Here is a 19,302-nt window from a genome sequence, read left to right as displayed (position 1 = left end):
AACCCTTACTGCCTTAATTGTCTTCGTTCTAGATCTCTTTCCTCTGCGTTTGACTTGTGTGTTTGCCACTTGCTTTCCGCAGATAATTGACAACGCAAATCCTCGGTATGAAGTTCCCCTTGAAGTTCCTCGGGTGACCAAGAGAGCAGAGAATCCAATCTATGCCGCTGAGTTCTCCAAAGAGCCTTTCGGGCTGGTAGTGAAGCGCAGAGCATCAGGGACTGTACTGTAAGAATCGGTCCCCCTGCCTGTTCTAACTCATCCTTAGCCTACCAGACGAGAGAAGGCAGGGTCACAACCCACATCTCACTTTCACTTCCAAAAAGCATTAGACCCGTTTTGTACACAACTGCAGTGGTCTGGGCACTGATTTATTTTGGTGTAGGTATTCTGGTACCTAAATGAAGGAGCCCCACCAGAAAAGCAAATGGCTTAGGGCCCAATCCTATCCAACTTTCCAGCACCAGTGCAGCCGCAGTGCAGCCCCGAGGTAAGGGAACAAATGTTCCCTCTGTGACTGCCTTCTCACTACAGGATGCAGCACGTGCCCCATTGGCAGAGCTGCACTGGCACTGGAAAATTGGATAGGATTCGGCCCTTAGTGGTGTAGTGGCTACTAACCCGAGCTATGAATAGGACTTTCATAGTTTGAATCTCACCTTTGCCATGAACTGACAAGGTGTCCTTAGAAAAACTTCTCCCTCTCAGTCTTCTCCATCTGCAAAATGGGGCTAATCATCTTCAGTGAACCTTACAGAGTTTTTATAATGACTTGTCTTAAGACAGTACATGTGAAGGCCTTTGCATGCTAAAAAAACAGTAACCACATGATACTGCTTCTGATGTGGTTCCTTCCAGTGCCCGGGGGCTGAATAATTGCTGTTTAAGAAGAAGCCAAATAATTTTTCCAGGGGCACATGGCTCCTTCATTTTGAGTGCACAGCGGGGAAGCAACTCCAGGAATACTACAGTAACATAGCAGGATCTTTGCAGTCCTCCATCTGGGAACGTGGCCTCCTTTCATTCAGAGATTGTTTCTGAGGCCAATCTCAGAAATGAGATTGATGAGGCCAATGAATCTCAAAATGAGGCCAATGGTTCTCAAATCATGTTTGAGGGAATTTTGCTGTTCTTTTTTGTGTGGTGTTCCTTGAAAGCCCATCAGGAAGAGTGATGTAGAGGCACGAGTTGAAGGGGTTTCGCAATGTTTCCCTCAATTACAAGGCGAGTCTCATGGCCCTTGAATTTTTCTGTCTCAGATGTTAGTTTAAAAATAGGCCACCAGGCCTTTTTCAGAGAAGCCCCATAGCCTGCATAGGAATGTCCAGGGGCTGAACATTTTTTTGGTGCTCTCCATTTTCAGCTTTTCTCTCCTTTTTTAGGTTGAACACGACGGTTGCTCCCTTGTTCTTTGCAGATCAGTTTCTCCAGATCTCTACCCTCCTACCATCCCGATTCTTGTACGGGCTTGGGGAGCATCAGAGCAATTTCCTACAGAACCTGCAGTGGAACACTCTGACCTTCTGGGCCCGGGATGTTGCTCCCACGGTACCTCTTCTGCTTAGTTCATGAGCCTGTCTCTTTTCAGTCATGCTGTGGTTTATTTTGCCCCTCAGAATCTGTTCTCCTGATGTTTCTTCTCAGCATCTTCAGACACCTGGGGGTCACTCTAGATGTGATGTAGAATTTCAGTGGCCCCATGGTAAATTCCGAAGTGCAGGAGCTCATCAAGATGCCCCCCCACCCATAACCCCATAATCACACCCTACTAAAACTGCACTAGAAAAAAAATCAACTTGAAATCGTTTCATTAGAGTGCCTTCTTCTCTTGCCATTCATTTGTACTTTGAAACTTTTTATGGTGCACTTAAAGATGTAACTCATTTCATCCCAGACACTTGGTTGCAATATTTTGCATCCGGTTCCACCCCTGAACCACTGTTTTCCATCTGGCTCTAATTCAGGGGTGGTCAACCTTTCAACTGTAGGGCTCCTGGACCATTAAGTGTTGTATAGAGAAGGGAATTTCAGTAGGTGCAGCTTGTCACGTGTGAGATGACGAGACGCACCTGCTGAAATTCCTTCCTCTAGTCTATGCAATTGTTAAAAGTCTAGGAACTTGAGTTGAAAGATTGGCCACCCCTGTGCTAATTGGTGGACTTCATGGGTTGTAGAGAAAGGCAAGGTAGATCCCATGAGCTTGTTATTGGTTGACATCTGCTACATGGTTCCACCCTAATGATCAGTAATGCCCATTAGATCAGTAATCAGTAATTACTTCCAACATAAGTATCACTTGGGGTGGGAAATACATCTCTGTGTCAGTTTCAAACTACCAGGATTCTCTAAGGTTGCAATTCTGCGCACACTTTCCTGGGAGAAGGCCTTGTTGAACACAATGGGACTTACTTCCGATGAAGGATTGTGCTGTAAAACTGCAATTTTCCGTGTGGTTGGATCTTGAAACTGCTGCTGAGGAAGTCGTGGTTGAGGCGGTGACTGGGGGTTGAATATGAGGCTGCCTTTCATTTTCAGGAGTCCTACAATCTCTATGGCGTTCACCCGTTTTACCTGGTCATGGAGAACGATGGAGCCGCCCATGGGGTTTTCCTCCTGAATAGCAATGCAATGGGTGTGTATCTCTTTTGCAACTTCGGAGAGCAAGGGTGTGTGGGGATGCATGCACCAGGGTGCTGTGTGGAAGAACTGAGGTATGTATCAGCCTCCTCTCTCTAGGATCAAGCTCAAGAGGAACCAGTTTGATAACCAGTTTTACACAGCACCTATTGGCTAGCGCTTGTATCATCTGGAATCCCTCCTATCTGTCTCTGGAGTAGTTTTTCCACTTAAAAGGAAATTTAATTTTCTATTTTTTAACACACACTCCCCCCCAAAAGTACTGAATAAATTTTTAAATGCATAATAAAACATGTGACATTTTAAACAAATAAAGGCGGCCAGTTGAAGCATTCAGCTGAAGAATGAGATGGGGAAAAGGGGTCAAAATCAACTTTGTAAGGCCTTCCAAACCTCAGAGAGGCCACATATGGCCTCCCAGGCCTCAGAAAGCACCCCCTGATGCTCCCAAGGTGTGGCACCTAGGGTAGTTGCGCTCTCTTAGCTACACCACTTGTTTCACTTGCACATATTTACTCTTAGTTATTAACAGGTTGTGTCAAAAACCTCACAGAAAGGATGAGTTTAAAAGGGGATTTAAAATCCCTTTTAAAAGGGGATTGGACAGGTTTCAGGAGGAAAAATTCATTACAAGCCATGATGTGTATGTGCAACCTCCTGATTTTAGAAATGGGCTACGTCAGAATGCCAGATGCAAGGGAGGGCACCAGGATGCAGGTCTCTTGTTATCTGGTGTGCTCCCTGGGGCATTTGGTGGGCCGCTGTGAGTTACAGGAAGCTGGACTAGATGGGCCTATGGCCTGATCTAGTGGGGCTGTTCTTATGTTCTTGTGTTCTTATGAGTTGTGAGGAAGGATTTAAAGGTGGGTTTGAAAAACTCTCCTTTCTTACAAACATCCTGACAAGGAAGATGAAAGCCACTTCCCTCCCTCTCTGTATTCCGGTACGTGTGTCCCTCCTGGCTTTTCAGCTAGTCACATGGATTTAAGACACCGAGGGTGCTTGATCGGAGCCAGTCCCTCGAGAACTTGGACTCAAGAAGTAACAGGGGGAAATGTGGTTATGGGAGACCCATTGTGGAGCCAAGACATCTGTTTCCTGACTCAGGCCAGGCTCTTTAGCAACCGCCGAGCGGTTTAACCGCATCTTGCAGCTGCTGGCTCCTTGCCCCAGACCCAGCTGCTCAGTGCTTCCATGGCCACCCGCTCTGTCTGACCTTTCTCTCCGAGGCATTTGGCCTTTTGACTACACAGAGATGGCACAACAACGGCCAGTAGGGAGAGAGATGGGTTAAGAAAGTCGCTGAGAGCAACTGACACTCTGGGTGTGTGAGCATCCTTCCTGCACAGTCAGGAGGAGGAAGCAGAATGCCAGCAGGCCAAACAAGGTCACACAAACAGAGACCTTAGCGTGCCTTTGGGGGCTCTTCACAATGACAAGTGCTTCCTTGGAGGGCCAATGGAGACTGGGATCAGCACTCTGTGCTCTCCAGCTGTATGATCTGTTATTACTCCCAGGAATGGATAAACCACTAACCAAGCATAGGAGTCACAAGAAGAGCTATTTTAAAAAGGCAAAGTTTGGTGTCAGAATCACCCAAGTCCAGTTCCTGGAAAAATCCCACCAGTTGCTAGTGAATCTGAATGTCCCCAGAGGGTGCTGTCTAACAAGAGCCAACTGTCCTTTGCAGAGGGAAGGAAGCCGTTGGCCACAGGCTTGGCTAGTGGCATATCTAGGGCTGCCAACTTGTTGTAATTCCCCTGCTCTTGTGTGTTTAAGGGCAGCAAGACAAACAGAAATCCGACTGGTGGTACTCGAGTGTGCTACATAACGTCACTTCTCGGCCTTCTTCGTGTCTAGCAAGAGCAGAGAAATAGGTGCATTGTGTTAAAATACCATTGCATTTACACACTAATTTGAAAACTGTGTACATTCAGCATTTTCTCAGTGCAGAATTTAACTTGATGGAAAGTTCTTGTTTTTAATTCAGTGTATGGGTCCAGGCTGGTGGGTATCCCCCTTCCAGCCCTACCCCCTCTAGCTCTGTTCAGGAGTGGAGGGTTAGCAGGCTTAAGCACCTCTCATGTTTGGACTACAGACCTTGACTCTGTTGACATGACTGACCAGATCCCCAAAATTAAAGCCACTGTAATATGCCCTTACACGCAAGGATCTCAGTATTAAGAGATCATGGTACAATGATCCTGTGCGCACTTGTGCATACCCCCAAAAGATGAGGAACTCTTGACAGTTTTTTTTTTTTAACCTGATGGTGGCTGTACATTTGAATGTCACTGTTCTTATTTTCATCCTCCAGAAGACCAGAGAAAGGTCTTTTGATACTTCTGATAGGAACTCAGTTTTGGTAAGCCAGGTTTGAGAGATCCTTCATCGCAGGGTAACAGCCACATTGGGATGATTGGATTTAGCATTGCTCTCTCTCTTCCTCATTTCCTAGAGGTGGCCTTGCAGCCAACACCTGCCCTCACCTGGAGAACCATTGGAGGCATTCTGGATTTTTACATCTTCTTGGGTCCCGATCCCAACTTGGTGGTCCAGCAGTACCAGCAGGTGATTGGTGAGTATCTGAAGGTCACTGATCATAGTAAGGAGGGTTCCAAATCCCTGTTGGCAGTTGCCCCCCCCCCCACACACACAATGCCCTGCTATGTCGGGGGAGATAGAGACCAGCTACGAAATTTTGGGCAGGCCCAATCCTCCTGGGGAGATCCATGGGCAGGAATCAGGTAGCGCAGGCCTGGTTCTATCAAGGGGGCCTGTGTGCCAAACTCCCTCTGTTTTTTGTTTCAGGTTTCCCTGCCATGCCACCTTTCTGGGGGCTGGGCTTCCATCTCTGCCGCTGGGGCTATGGGACAAGCAATGAGACCTGGGACACTGTCAAGGCCATGAGGAATTTTCAAGTTCCCCAGGTGGGTGGGGGGCAGGGGAATAAATTAAACCTCTCCAAAATCCAAGAGATTTCATGTTGGGAGAATACAATATAAGAAAGATCTAACAGAGTCCTGTTGGATCAGACCAGGACTGACCCAACCGTGAGGCTGACTTGGAATGCCACTTCAAGCCCTTGGGCCAGCCCTTGATCAAATTGAAAGGCCCCTTGTGTCCAGCAGACTGTTGCCCACATTGGCCAATGAAATCTTGCTGAGAATACCACAAGAAGGACATAAGGTACAGATTTCCACCACCTCTCCCATTCCTCAGCATTTAGCAACTTCCAAGACTTTGGCTGCCGTCCCGTTCTTGGCCATTTCTCTGAACAGCTTATATATGTACAGCCATAATCTCCCCCCCCCCCCACGTGCTGCCATAACCCCTTCCCCCCAGTGGTCAGAAATTGATTTGGCTGCTCCTGGGTCCTAGCACCTCTGCATCCCATTTGCACCAGAGGAATTGAATCTGGCACAATAAAACAAAACTTCTGGTTAAATGGAAATTAACTGAGTTTATTCGCTTTCTATCCTGCCCTTCTTCCAAGGATCTCAGGGTAGCATGCACACTTTCCACACCCCCACACACTCAATTTTATCATCAAAACAACCCTGCGATAAAGAGCTGGGAATGACTTACCCAACCCAAGTTTCATGGGTGAATGGGTCTTCGCAATATGATCCTTATCTGTCACTCAAACCACTACTTCATGCTACCTCTCTGTTTTGTTTGTTTTTTGCAGGATGCCCAGTGGAATGACATTGACTACATGGACAGCTATCGGGACTTCACAATGGACCCAGAGAGGTTTGGCACTCTCCCCCAGCTGGTGGAAGACCTTCATCAACACAGACAGTACTATGTGATGATTCTGGTAGTCTGGTTTTTCTTCCTGTTTTTTAAAATTCCAGTCAATATAATATCAAAATAAGCTTATATTTAGTAAAGGGAAATAAGATACGGAAGTATTATTTCACTCTTGAAGGTTCTTTCTGCACCAGAGCCTTTTAGAGCTGCATTGTTCTCCCTTTTGCAATCAAAGCAATTGCAGATTCATTAATTTTTTTTTTAAGACGGCTATTGTGATGTAAGCTGCAGTTTGAGCCCTGAGGAGTAATTCTATAGCCATTTTTGGCTCTTCCAGGCTGCAATGTTGGTTAGTCGCATCTCAGGGAAGGAGCAGCAGTTGCAGCACTCATCCAGAGGGCGTTGAGTTGAGGTCCAAAGGCAGAACATCAGTGCATCAGGATGGAGGTGGGGATTCTGAGCGCGGGGGGAGGGTGGCCTGATGCGGGCTGGCCAATAAGAGAAACAAGCACCGCCTAGCAGTTAGATGTTTTCATTCTTGTCCAGTGAGCACAAACAAATGTGGTTAGAGGAGCAGGACCCTCTACTAGCCATGCCTTCCTAAAACTCAAGGAACCCAGCCTTCCACTATGCAAATGATAGCCTGAATCCAAAGAGCTTCTTCAGCCACAGTGCTTTGCCCACCTACTTGAGAACCAGACCCGTTGGACCAAGTAAGAAGGTCTTCTGAGTAAACTGAATCAGGCGGCCAGGCTTTTGCTGACTTTGCAGAGTGAATGACTTTTCCCTTCTGAGTTTCATAAACCTTTGAATCCTGGTCAGCGGTGCTCAAAAACCTGCCCATGCTTGGCTTGACCCAGTTCAACTCCCATTTCTCCAGGACCCTGGGATCAGCAGCACTCAAACGCCTGGTTCCTATTGGCCATACGATGAAGGCTTAAAGCGTGGGATCTTCATCAACGACACCCAAGGGAAGACTCTGATAGGGAAGGTGAGAGCAAAGTAGGAGAGTCTTTTTGTTTCTTAGATTATATCATATTCAGGTTGAGCCTATTTATCGGTGGATTTTCTATCTGAGATTCTGGCTCCATGCAGGTCTCCCCTGGAAGGCTTCCCTGGGCCTCAGAATAATATAATAATAATAATAATAATAATATTAATAATAATAATAATAATAATAATAATAATAATATACAGTATTTATATACAGCCTTTCTTGGTCTTTATTCAAGACTTTATTCAAGGTGGTTTACAAAGGCAGGCTTATTAAATCCACACAGGGATTTTTACAAATTGAAAGAAGGTTCTTTCTTTCAAGAACCGCAACAGTCCAGGTGTTACACTCTGATCTGGTTTCACATTCTGGCCTCCATACTCCCACGCTCCGCGCAGATGGAACAGCTCAGCTGCAGCTTGCCAGCTGCTTCAAGGTCGCACGGTGCCGGTGGCCTCGAACTGGCGACCTTGTGGATGTTAATCTTCAGGCAAATGGAGGCTCTACCCTCTAGACCAGACCTCCTGCCCAGAATGCCAGACCAGAATGCCAGACCAGAATGCCTTATAAGGGCAAAAATTGTCCTGAAGGAAACTGGAAGTCACCTTTTTTGTGTTCCAGGGCCACTCTGAAGCCCACAGAGGCCGTGGCCAGATGTGTGTGGCCTCTGTGAACCTCAGAAAACCCTCCAGAGGCAACCAGAGCACAGCTCCGGTCACCTTTGGAGGGTTTAAAGGTGCTAAAACAGTGGATTTCATTATCCACAGTTTTTGGTATCCATGGGGGTCCAAGAATGGATCCCTCATGGATACCAAGGCACCATCTGTACCCCAAACCATCCCTCATGTAAAGCAATGAGGTAATGCAATCCCCTCCACTTTTTACCTATGAAATGTGTGTGCATATTCTGATTCTTTTCCCCCCAGGTGTGGCCTGGCCTCACTGCTTTTCCTGACTTCTCTAATCCAGACACCCATCAGTGGTGGCTGGAGAATCTGAACCGTTTCCACTCTCTCGTCCCCTTTGATGGCCTTTGGATCGTAAGTTCCTTCTTACCGCTCAGAGGGTCCGAATTGCAAACATGTGGCATGGATGTGAATTGGATTGGATGGGGGTGGGGTTTCTGTCCCATACTTCCATCTCATATTAAAATCTTTCTGTCCCATCTTTCCCCATCCATAAGGTGGCTCACAACATATTTTTTTTAAAATACAGTAAAAATAAATTCAATTGTTAAAAAAAAAAAAAAAACCCTCCACACATTAAGCAGCATGCAGTATCAGGAAATACTCAGAAGAGATAAAATAGATAAATAGCATATACAGGGGAGGCTGTCCTTCCAATAGAAGCTGGACTAGATGGGCCTTTTACCTGATCCAGCAGGGCTTTTCTTATGTTCTTATGGGCACAAGCGTAACCAAGTCTACTCAGAAGTAAGTCCTATTTTGTCCAATGGGGCTTACTGTCTGGAAAGTGTAGTTAGGATTGCAGCCTATGAGTGATAACTCGGCATACATTATCTTAGCTATCTGTATAACAGCCCTGCAAAGTAAACTTGTTGAGATGTGGCTTGCCTAAGACTGGGGTTTGCATAAAAATTGACTGTCAGCTGCTATTGTTTAAACTGGGTCTTTCTGTTTTTCTCTTCCTTCAGGACATGAACGAACCATCCAGCTTTGTGGACGGTTCAGTGAAAGGCTGTTTGCAAAGAGAACTGGACAACCCACCTTATATGCCTGGTAAGAAAGGGGGTATCATTTTGCTTCTAGCAGGTAGAACCAACACGTTCCACCACAGTTGCTGAGAGGTTTGCTGTGAGTGCCCCTGATGTATTTTAGCCTGGCAATTTTGAAATCTTTGTCCATTGAGAATGCAATGAAGCGACACCTTTGCTTCAGTGTACCCTCTTGGGTACTGAGTGGATTTAGGCTGGCCATTGGCCTGACCCCTGTCTCCATTCTGGTCACCACTGGCACATACGGGGCTAGGATTCTTGTCCTGCCAGGGTGGCATCCAGCAGAACAAGCAGCAGCTCTGTAGCACAGCTGCAGGGGCAAGAGAGGAGCTGTCCAGTGAGGAATTGGCACAGAACTTGTAGAAACAGACAGACCATAGCCCGGTAACGTTACAGCCAGTGCTACTGCTCCATTCTTCCCTGAAGCATCAGCAGGGTCCTGATTCAGAGCATGCCTCTGTTTGTGGCTCCTGCTCTCGAGTAGGGCTCAGCACTGAAAGACTTCCAGGCTGCCAAATGGGCACTAGGCTTCCAAACTGAGATTCAGTTTGAATTTCACCTGGTCTCTGCTTCTGAGGTCCTGGGGAGGCTGAGGAGGGTGAGCGAAACCAGACAGGCTCTGCATCTTCCTGGGTGGTCTTGCAGGGGGAAGTCGGAGGGTTGGTATCAACGACTGTCCTGGATTCCTGCGTGTGCTCCGGCTGGTGGGTGTGGTCCTCCTCCAAGGCAGTTCTGGGCTGGTCCTGGAGGGAAAGTGGTGGGGTGTGATACCCACCCATTCACCACTGGCTTTCATTAAGCGCAAATGCTGCACAGACAGTAAATCCATTCAGCACAAGAGTAGCCCCAGAGCACCTCTGAGTGTGAAAACAGCAAAATTCACTTATTTACACATGTGAAACAGGTCTCTGGGGGTCAAATGCCACAGGAAAGAGTTTGCATATGCGCAATGGTCGGTGCTCCTCAATCTTCTAACCAGTCTTTCTCTCCATTAGCCGTGCTTGGAGGTTCCCTGTCTGCCAAGACTATCTGTGCTTCGGCCAGGCAGAGCATGTCCACACACTACAACCTTCACAGCCTGTACGGGCTAATGGAAGCCAAAGCCACCGCCAGGTAAGCCCACCCCCCCGCAGTGTCTCAGGGACTGGATTTTTTTGGGGAGTGGGCCGCATCAGTGCCTGAATAAAGCAGCTTCCAAGCCCCAAACCCAGCCGACGTCTCTTTTCACACTCTGTGCTCAGGATGCAAGCAAGCCTACAAAAGCTGCTAGACCACATGATTTATCGTTACTTATTGATATGGCTCCATCCTTTTTTTTTGGAAGATCCCTCGCTTGCTCCAAGGAACTTAGTGTAGTTAGCACAATTTGCCCCTTGGCCCATTTTATCATTACAACAACCTTGCAAAGTTGGGCTGAGAGGAAATGACCGGTCCAGGGATATCCAGTCAGCTTACTGGCCAAGCATGTGGTCTGACCGCTGCACCAAACTGCCTCTCCCATATCAGCACCTGTCTTCTCCCCGAGGGAGGGGTCTGTTGTTCTGAGAAGCTTGGGGTGCTCAACCATGTCCTTTGCAGCCCTGGAAGACACCCCTTTTGTGTCTTCCAGTGCTCTGATCAACATCCGAGGGAAGCGACCCTTTGTCATCTCTCGCTCCACCTTCCCAAGCCAAGGCAGGTACTCGGGACATTGGCTGGGTGACAACAGAAGTGAGTGGAGTGACATGTTCTGGTCCATTCCAGGTAAGTCAGGGTATGTGTACCAGAAGCAGAACTTTCCTGCAGGATCATAAATCTCTGAGGGGTGGATATAGAGACATCGTGAGGGAGAAATTGGTTCTGGCGATCCAGACCATTTAGGACTTTAAAGGTCAAGCGCAGCTCCTGGGATGAGGCTCAGAAACAACCTGGAAGTAAATGAAGTTGTTTTAAAATTGGCATGAGGCTCCCATCCCATTTTGTGCTTGTCAGAAATCATGCCCCAATACGGTGGAAGCTTCCAGGTCCCCCTCTAGGGCAGCCTTTGACACAGTGTGACAATCTCACCTGGAAGCCAGCAGGGCACAAATGATGGTGGCGGAGCCTCTAACTGGCTTCCCCTCTGCTTCAATCCAACAGGTGTGTTGAGTTTCAGTCTCTTTGGGATCCCCTTGGTCGGGGCAGACATCTGTGGGTTCTCAAAATCCACCACAGAGGAGCTGTGCACTCGCTGGATGCAGTTGGGGGCCTTCTACCCCTTTGCACGAAACCACAACACCCAGAAAGAGAAGGTGAGACTGAGGAAGGAGGGTGATTCTTTTTCCCCGTATCTGGGTGGGTGCGTGTAAGACACTTTTGAGCTCTTTCTTAAAACCAGAGGGGAGGCAATGTGTCATTTGTAAAACTGTTATTCTTCCTGAAGAAAAATACATTGAAGCCCACATTAGAGATATGTTTTCTGAACACTCCACCACAGGTTACAAGCCATGATGGGTATGTGTAACCTCCTGGTTTTAGAAGTAGGCTACATCAGAATGCCAAGTGCAAGGCAGGTCTGTAGCCAGGATTCTAGAGGTGGGGGGGACAACTATTTTTTCAAGGAGGGCAATGATGTCAGGTATCTATACTGGTGGGCAAAATGAAAGGATAAGTCTGAAGAAACATCAAATACCCAAAACTCCCCCAAATTTCATGAAGAGAAAATAATGTGGGTTTTTTTTTTGACAGATGCATTCATTATCTGTAAAACCATGTAACAATAATTTGGATAGAATAAATGCATCTCTGCATGCCATGGAAAATGTATTGCCTACATAGAAATAACATGCAACATATCCTTTCATTTACACACCAGTGCGATACACAGGCCTGCCACCCTGCAAAAGTAAAACATATCACTGTGATGCAGGTAGTATTTACTTGTATTGAATGTGCCTATTAACACCTATATAGCGCCTAACTAGCATCTGTCTAAAACCTATATAATGCCTATCTAGTGCCTATGCAACACTGATCTAGCGCCTATATAATGGCTATCTAGCATCTATATAGCACCTACATAATGCCTATATAGTGCCTATCTAGCACCTATCTACCTATACAGTGCCTATATAATGCCTAACACCTATATAGTGCCTGTTTAACACCTATTTAGCGCCTATCTAGCACCTACATAACACCTATTTAATGCCTATATAGCACCTATCTAACACCAATATAGCATCTATTTAGCACCTATCTAGCAACTATCTAGCGCCTATATAACCTAACACCTATATAATGCCTATCTAGCACCTATATAGCGCCTATCTAACACCTATATAGCACCTATCTAATGCCTTAGTGCCTGTGCAACACCTAGCACTTAACACCTATCTATTGCCTATCTAGTGCCTATGCAACACCTATCTAGTGCCTATCTACCTATATAGTGCCTATATAGCGCCTATTTAACGCCTATCTAGCACCTGACATCTATACAGCGCCTATATAATGCCTATATAATGCCTATCTAGCACCTAACACCTACATAATGACTATATAGCGCCTATATAACACCTATCTAACACCTAATGCCTATTTAACACCTATATAGTGCCTATCTAGCACCTATATAATGCCTAACACCTATATAGAGCCTATTTAACACCTGTCTAGCACCTATCTAGCACTTATATAATATTTGTCGATGATTCATTGCTGATGCATTCGTACATATTAAAATAAAATTTATTTACTTTACATCAAAGCAAGAGGAAAAAAGATATGCTAGTCAAATACAGTCACATCATTGGAACTCTAGTTTTTTTACAATGTTCATTAGTTTTAAAAAGCAAAGTCCAGAAGATTTGAATGTATGGAATCTACCTGGTTGAGCTGAATCTTCCCAGCATTCTGCATTGAATCTCTTTAGAACCAGGGTGAATCCAGTGTCTGTATTTGGGAGGGGGCCATGAGCACTACCTTCAGAGCCCAGGTCAACCAGGCAGGCGCAAGGGAGTGGCAACAGGATCTTGTTGTCTTGAGTACCCCCAGAGGCATCTGGTGGGTCACTGTGAGATCCATGAAACTGGACTAGATGGGCCTTTGGCCTGATCCAGCAGGGCTCTTCTTATGCTCTTATGTACTCAGCATAATAAATAAACTGTGTGGCTATGAGAAGTTCGTTCCCTTCAAATAATCACAGGTGTGATTAATATTGCAAGTGGTGATTTGAATATCACAGGTGTGATCAAATAATCACAGGAGGATCAGGGGATGCCCCCTCATCCCCTATCTGAAACCACCTACAAATGTGTTCCACACTCACAGCTCTTTTACCCCCCCCCCTTCGGCCATTGTGGTTATTGTTTGTTTATTTAGATCGCATCATCCAAGTGCATGTCACTTTACAAAAGTTGGCAGGGCAGCTCCCCGTCCTTACAGGTATTTATATAGCACCTTTCTTGGTCGTCAGATTTCTCCTCAGACTTTAATTCAAGGCGGTTTACATAGGCAGGCTGTTTAAATCCCCGTAGGGATTTTTACAATTAAAGAAAGGTTCTATCTTTCAAGAACCACACAACATTTCAGGTGGAACTTTTGCGGTCTGTTATCACTTTCTGGCCTCCTCCCACACAAGCTGACAAGCAGCTCCTTCCGAAGAGCAGGTGGAATAGCTCGGCTCAACTTGTCAGCTGCTTCAAGGTCTCGCCATTCATGGTGCCGGTGGCCTCGAACTGGCGACCTTCAGATGTTATCTTCAGGCAATTGGAGGCTCAACCCTCTAGACCAGACCTCCTGCCCTCTAGACCAGACCTCAGATGCCCATGAGGAGATGAGAGGAAGGAAGGGTCACTAGGAGATACCTGTTGTCACTCAAGCTGCATGTCCTCTGGCCAGGCACAGGACCCGACAGCCTTCAGCCCTGCGGCCCGGACCGCCATGAAGGAGGCCCTGCAGATCCGCTACACCCTGTTGCCTTTTCTCTACTCCCTTTTCCATCGGGCACACCTGCAAGGGGACACCGTCGTCCGGCCTCTGTTTTTTGAGTAAGTGAACTACATTTGCAGTAGCTCTTACAGAGGCAATGGGTTCGGGGGCTCGGCACTGGAAGGCCTGGCAAGACTCTCTCCAAAGAGTAAGCTCAGGGCACCTGGAGGGTCAGCTGGTTCTGGAGCTGCTGGTGGTGATGGAGCGCTGCTTCCCCCATTCCAGGTTCCCCAAGGACATGGCCACCTATTCAGTGGACAAGCAGTTCCTGTGGGGACGGGGCCTGCTCGTGACCCCTGTGCTTGAACCCGGTGCAGATTCAGTGACCGGCTACTTCCCAAGAGGCGTGTGGTATGACTACTACACGGTAAGGGGGTGGGTGGCCCATGGACTGACTCTGATCTCTTGGCTTTGCTCATTGGGTTCAAAACTCAGGGCCAAACTGTACAGCCATGACTGTCCTCATGTCATTGGCTCTGGCATGCTTACTCGTGTATCGGTGGGTGTGCACAGGAGGGCGCAATCCAGATCGGGAATGTGATGGGGTAGAGCTTGGGGGACTCCCTGCAACAAGGTTTTGAGGAGACCATCTTCTCGGCTTCCTCTTTGTGCCTGCTTGACTGCCTGGCCTCTTGCCCCCACCTGCAGGGCTCTCCAGTAAACAGCAGCGGGGAGACCCTGAAGATGGCAGCGCCTCTGGACCACATCAACGTCCATGTACGCGAGGGGACCATCCTGCCAACCCAGGTGAGGTCTTTTTGTCCACAGCCACCTCCTAAATGCGTCCATGCAGCCTTCTGATGGGGCTTCTGCTGCTTCCAGAGTGTGGGGTGCGGTCCCAGAGGAACAAGAGTATTGGGCTGTGGGTGGGTCTTAGGTTCCCCTGCTAGATTCCTGGAAACTGTTTCCATCCCACTTGAGAGTTCAATAACCCAATAACAATTGTCCAAGTCCAATAACTGGAATGAAAGGATGTGACACGTATTGTCTGTATAACATGGGACTTGGCCCACAGACATTAGATTGGCTGCTGGTTGCCACAAAAGGGATTTGAACACAGGTCTCGGTTCAAGTTGAACACATCTGTGAAACTGGGGCAAGCTGATCAGACCTCTGATGATCTGGGGTGACATCCTCTGCCCCTCCTAATGCCTTCCTTGTGTCTTCCCCCCCCCCCAAGAAGGAAACTCTCAGTCCATGGTTCATGTGCCTAACGCTTTATCCCCCAGAAACCAGGGGGCACCACTTGGATGAGCAGCAGGAACCCCCTGAGTCTGATTGCAGCTTTGTCGCAGAACGCCAATGCCTGGGGAGACCTTTACTGGGACGATGGCGAGAGCCTGGACACCTTTGCCAAGGGTGACTATTCTTACCTGGTGTTCAACGTCACTCAGGTAAGATGTTCCTGTTGCCTCCTGCATGGTGGAGGAGAGCAGGGTCCTAGTTCAGTGGCAGAGCCCCTGCTTGGCTAACAGAAATTCCCAGGTCTGATCCCTGACACCATCTCCAGGCAGGGCTAGTAAAGACCCCTGCCTGATGCTCTGCAAAGCTGCTGCCAACCAGTGTAGACAACACAGAGTCAGGTGGCTTGGAGCAGCAGCTTCCTACGGTCTAAGTACTGACCTGTGATTCTGCACATAATGTTGGTGTGAGCCTTCCAAGAGACGGTGTGGATGTATACGCCGATCACATATGAACACTGTCAGGGAGGAGAGTGGATGAGCAGATAGTGTTCCCATAGTGTCAAGGAAGCCGTGGGCAAACTTTTGTGCCCTTTTGTGCAAACTTTTGTAATAATCCCCATCACCCTTTTCCTCTAGAACACCTTCACTTCCACCGTCCTGCATTCCAATGCAGAAGCAACCCACATCGTGGTGGATACGTTGACCGTCTACGGGGTCTGGGAAGAGCCAAAAACCGTCACTGTCAACGGCAAGGACGCACCGTTCACCTACTTGAAGAACCAGGTAACCAACTGCTGCGCTTGGACCAGAGGTGGATGCAAAATACCTGCTCCTATCGTCTTGCTGACTTCCCTTCCCCTCCACTCTCGTAGGTTCTTGCCGTGAGCGACCTCCGGCTCAGCCTCAGCCAGGGATTCTCGGTACGATGGCTGTGATACGTGCTGCTGTGTCCGCCTCTCCAGCCACAAGAATGTGCCGTGGTGAGCAGAACCGCCCGTTGCGTGTGCCTGCGTGGGATCTTTTTTGGGGTTGCCACGTGAAGGTTCTTTATGGCTGCCCCTCCCAAACCCAGGCCCATCATTGCCTCCTCGCATCCTCTTGGGGAGGAGCTCATGGCTCCCGTTGCCGCCGCTTCTGCATTTCTGCCGAGAACCTCCCATTCGCCTCCTGCTTCGCTCAGTGGGAGCACCCTGCACGTCGCCCCGCGTCCCGTGATCCGCCTTCCCCTTCAGATGGTGCTTTGTGGTTGCAAAAGAAGCAGAGAAGAGCCTTCTTGGGCGCATCAGAGTTTCTGAGGTGTCTGGATTTCCTGGATGACCTTGAGTGGGGCTTTCCTCGAACTCATCTCCACCCCTGCACGAGGGGACTCTGGAGCTCAGCAAAGCACATGGGTATGCATGCATGAAACCCCCGGGACAATCACTGGCATTCTCTGTTGCAAGGATCTCAGGTATCGTGGTTGGGAAAAGACCCCTGGAGGACCCTGGAGGAGGTCTGTAAGACAGTCCTGAGTAACATGCACAATGGTCTGACCCAGCTGAGTCTGGACCCTGTTGGGAGAGATGGGGTTGATGCAAGCTAGAATCTTTGCTGCCTCACTAGGGACAAACAGAATGTGTTGCTCTGTTGCCAGTGCTCATCGCTCATTTGTTCCAGGGGCTTTGCACTGTTTGCCAATCAGAGGGGCCGATACTGCATATTGCAGTACCCTTCAGTGCCTGTAGAGGGCTCTGAAGCCTGGGGGCATGTGGGCACCGGTGACCCCATGAAGCTAAGCCCCGGCCTCAACTGCTGGGCTCCTTATCAATGCTTTTGGCATCCAAGGCGAATGCCGCACTTTGCCAATAGTGTTGAGAGAACCCATAAAGCCAGCTGGGCTAATGAGGGTTTCCCATTTATAATCATCCCACGCATTTTAATGGCTGCCCTGTGGTGCCGGAAGCCCCGAAAGTGATACCAAACCGGACGCCAGCTTGGCTCCCACTCGTCAGAGGCAGCGATCCCTAGTGGCTGCTCGTTCCCACCTTCGGGAGGGCAAGCGAGGGTGCCGTGGTGATGTTGCATAATGCACAAGCTCCCCCAGGGCTGGCCTGTGGCATTTTGCCACCCTAGGAGGCTGCATTGCACGAGCGGAGAGGTTTGCCTCCAGGCACCTTCGATTTGTGGGGATGTAAATTTCCAGATTATGCACAGCCCCAGGTTTTGGAGTGCAACCCTCTGCTTGCACACTGCCAGGCCGGTGCGCCAGGGGTTGCTGTGGGTGTTCTGCCTGGCCCTGAACTCACCCTCTTGATGAATGTCTTTGTTGCACTCAAACGCACAGAAAAACTCAGTTTGCACTGTTTTTAAAATATGGGGGCCACCTTCCCCGATAGATTCAAGCTGCTCTGGTTCTCCTTCAGCAGAACAGTGCAGAGAAGCTTCCCCTACTCTGTCCAAGCATTGGCTATACACTGGCTCAGCATAGCCGAGAGATTGCACGCAAGTGTTCATCTTTCCTCTGCTCTCTTACTGATATGGCACCCTCAGCTCTGTGCTGTAGGAAGCCATTCTCCCTGCTGCGTATCCTGTCTTTGGGCTGCTCCAAGCTCTTGCATCTCCCTCTCAGCAAAAACACCCAGTGCAATTTCAAGGAGGTCCCATCTTGCACTGGACTTATCTGCACTACTGTAGCCTCCGGAAGTTGGACTGCGGTGATTGGCTGCTTGGAAAACAGCGTGAATTGGGCTGTTCAATTAATTTCCACTCGCTTACTTGCCAGCCTTTTAACTGATTAAATTTAAGCAAATTTCCATTTGATGAAAACCTCCACACAGGTACCTTTTTCAAGCTTATGATGGATGTATGAGAGAGTGAGCTTCGGGTTTTAAGAGTAAACATGTACAAAGGCAGGGACCATCTTGTAATATGTCCTCTTCACTCGCTCCCTCTGGGACTTTCATTGTCCATAGAATTCAGTATCCTCGAGGGGGGGGGGTCCTGGAATGGATCCCCTGTGGGTACCGAGGGCCCACTGTACACCACAACCAATAAGAGGAGCAAAGTGTCTTTGCTCCATGACGGTTCTGCTGCCTCACTTCCTGCGGAGGGTATCGGCATTGTCTCCCCCATGAGTCGTTGGTGCCATGAATCTGGGAACTGCCCAGCAAGGTTGCCCGTGGTGGAAAAGGTGGACAGTCTCAAGCTTTTCCTATGCCTTTGTCCAGTGGGATTTGTCAGAGGAAGGTGGATTTATGCCTCTTTGGGATTTCAGCCAATGTGTCTGCTTGATTCTTTTTCTCCTGAAGATTCTGTGTCAAAAATGAAATAAAAATACAAAAGATGAAATTGGAAGCCTGTCCTGTATGTGACGTGTTTCTCTAGAGCAGAGTTTCTCAAACTGTGGGTCGGGACCCCCTAGGTGGGCCACCAGCCAGTTTCAGGTGGGTTGCGTAGCACTTAGCTCAGCCGCTGTTGAAAATACAGAGCTGAAAGGATCCACTTTTTAGAATGATAATCTGTCAGGACCCTCCCTAAGTGATGTCATTAACCTGGAAGTGATGTCATGGCTGGAAGAATTTTTAACAATCCTAGGCTGCAATCCTAGGCTGCAATCCACACTTACCCGGGAGTAAGCCCCACTGACTATCACTGTTATATACATTCTAGCTTGTTAAAAGAGCAGATTTCCCCAAATGCAGTCACATACTATGTTGGCATCAAGTTTAATATACTAAAAATAAAATATTGAAATGAATGGGGACCCACTTGAAATTGGCTCAGTTTTGAGAAGCCGTGGGTTATGTCATGCCACGGGAGAGCCACTAGTGTTCAGTGTGGGGTTGGGCAGGGTGTAGAGACTGCCATGTTCCCCCATCCCACCCTGAGAGGCTCCAAAGCTGTTGCACGAGAGGCAGCAATTCAACAGGTGAAGCTGCAGAAGGAGGTGCACAGAGGTGGGGGGGTCTTATAGCTCCACCTTGGGGGACTTGCCTCCCTGGTTTCCTTCTTGCTGTGCAACTGGTGTGAAGCAGAAAAAGAAACCCACCCATTATGCAGACAAAACA

At 48.2% G+C, this 19,302-nt stretch overlaps 1 protein-coding gene across 1 annotated transcript in view; it reads left to right on the top strand.

Annotated features, from left to right (window-relative positions):
* The window catches only part of LOC136663879 (lysosomal alpha-glucosidase-like), a 33,144-nt gene extending 14,555 nt beyond the window's left edge, over positions 1–18,589 (top strand). Inside the window, exons 3-20 of the mRNA XM_066640843.1 lie at positions 83–228; positions 1,383–1,548; positions 2,536–2,632; positions 5,096–5,215; positions 5,449–5,567; positions 6,329–6,460; positions 7,274–7,384; positions 8,314–8,427; positions 9,042–9,126; positions 10,118–10,235; positions 10,732–10,865; positions 11,241–11,392; positions 13,983–14,131; positions 14,298–14,439; positions 14,721–14,819; positions 15,302–15,466; positions 15,893–16,039; positions 16,129–18,589. Coding sequence (XP_066496940.1) covers positions 83–228; positions 1,383–1,548; positions 2,536–2,632; positions 5,096–5,215; positions 5,449–5,567; positions 6,329–6,460; positions 7,274–7,384; positions 8,314–8,427; positions 9,042–9,126; positions 10,118–10,235; positions 10,732–10,865; positions 11,241–11,392; positions 13,983–14,131; positions 14,298–14,439; positions 14,721–14,819; positions 15,302–15,466; positions 15,893–16,039; positions 16,129–16,191 — 2,259 coding nt within the window. The 3' untranslated portion in view covers positions 16,192–18,589. The remainder of the gene's footprint in view (positions 1–82; positions 229–1,382; positions 1,549–2,535; positions 2,633–5,095; positions 5,216–5,448; positions 5,568–6,328; positions 6,461–7,273; positions 7,385–8,313; positions 8,428–9,041; positions 9,127–10,117; positions 10,236–10,731; positions 10,866–11,240; positions 11,393–13,982; positions 14,132–14,297; positions 14,440–14,720; positions 14,820–15,301; positions 15,467–15,892; positions 16,040–16,128) is intronic.
* The last annotated feature ends 713 nt before the right edge of the window (positions 18,590–19,302 follow it).

The sequence above is a fragment of the Tiliqua scincoides genome, chromosome 13 (genome assembly GCF_035046505.1).
Source record: "Tiliqua scincoides isolate rTilSci1 chromosome 13, rTilSci1.hap2, whole genome shotgun sequence".
In the NCBI taxonomy this organism is placed as follows: Eukaryota; Metazoa; Chordata; class Lepidosauria; order Squamata; family Scincidae; genus Tiliqua; species Tiliqua scincoides.
The sequence above is the reverse complement of the archived record's forward strand: the minus strand, read 5'-3'. Positions and strand labels throughout refer to the sequence as shown.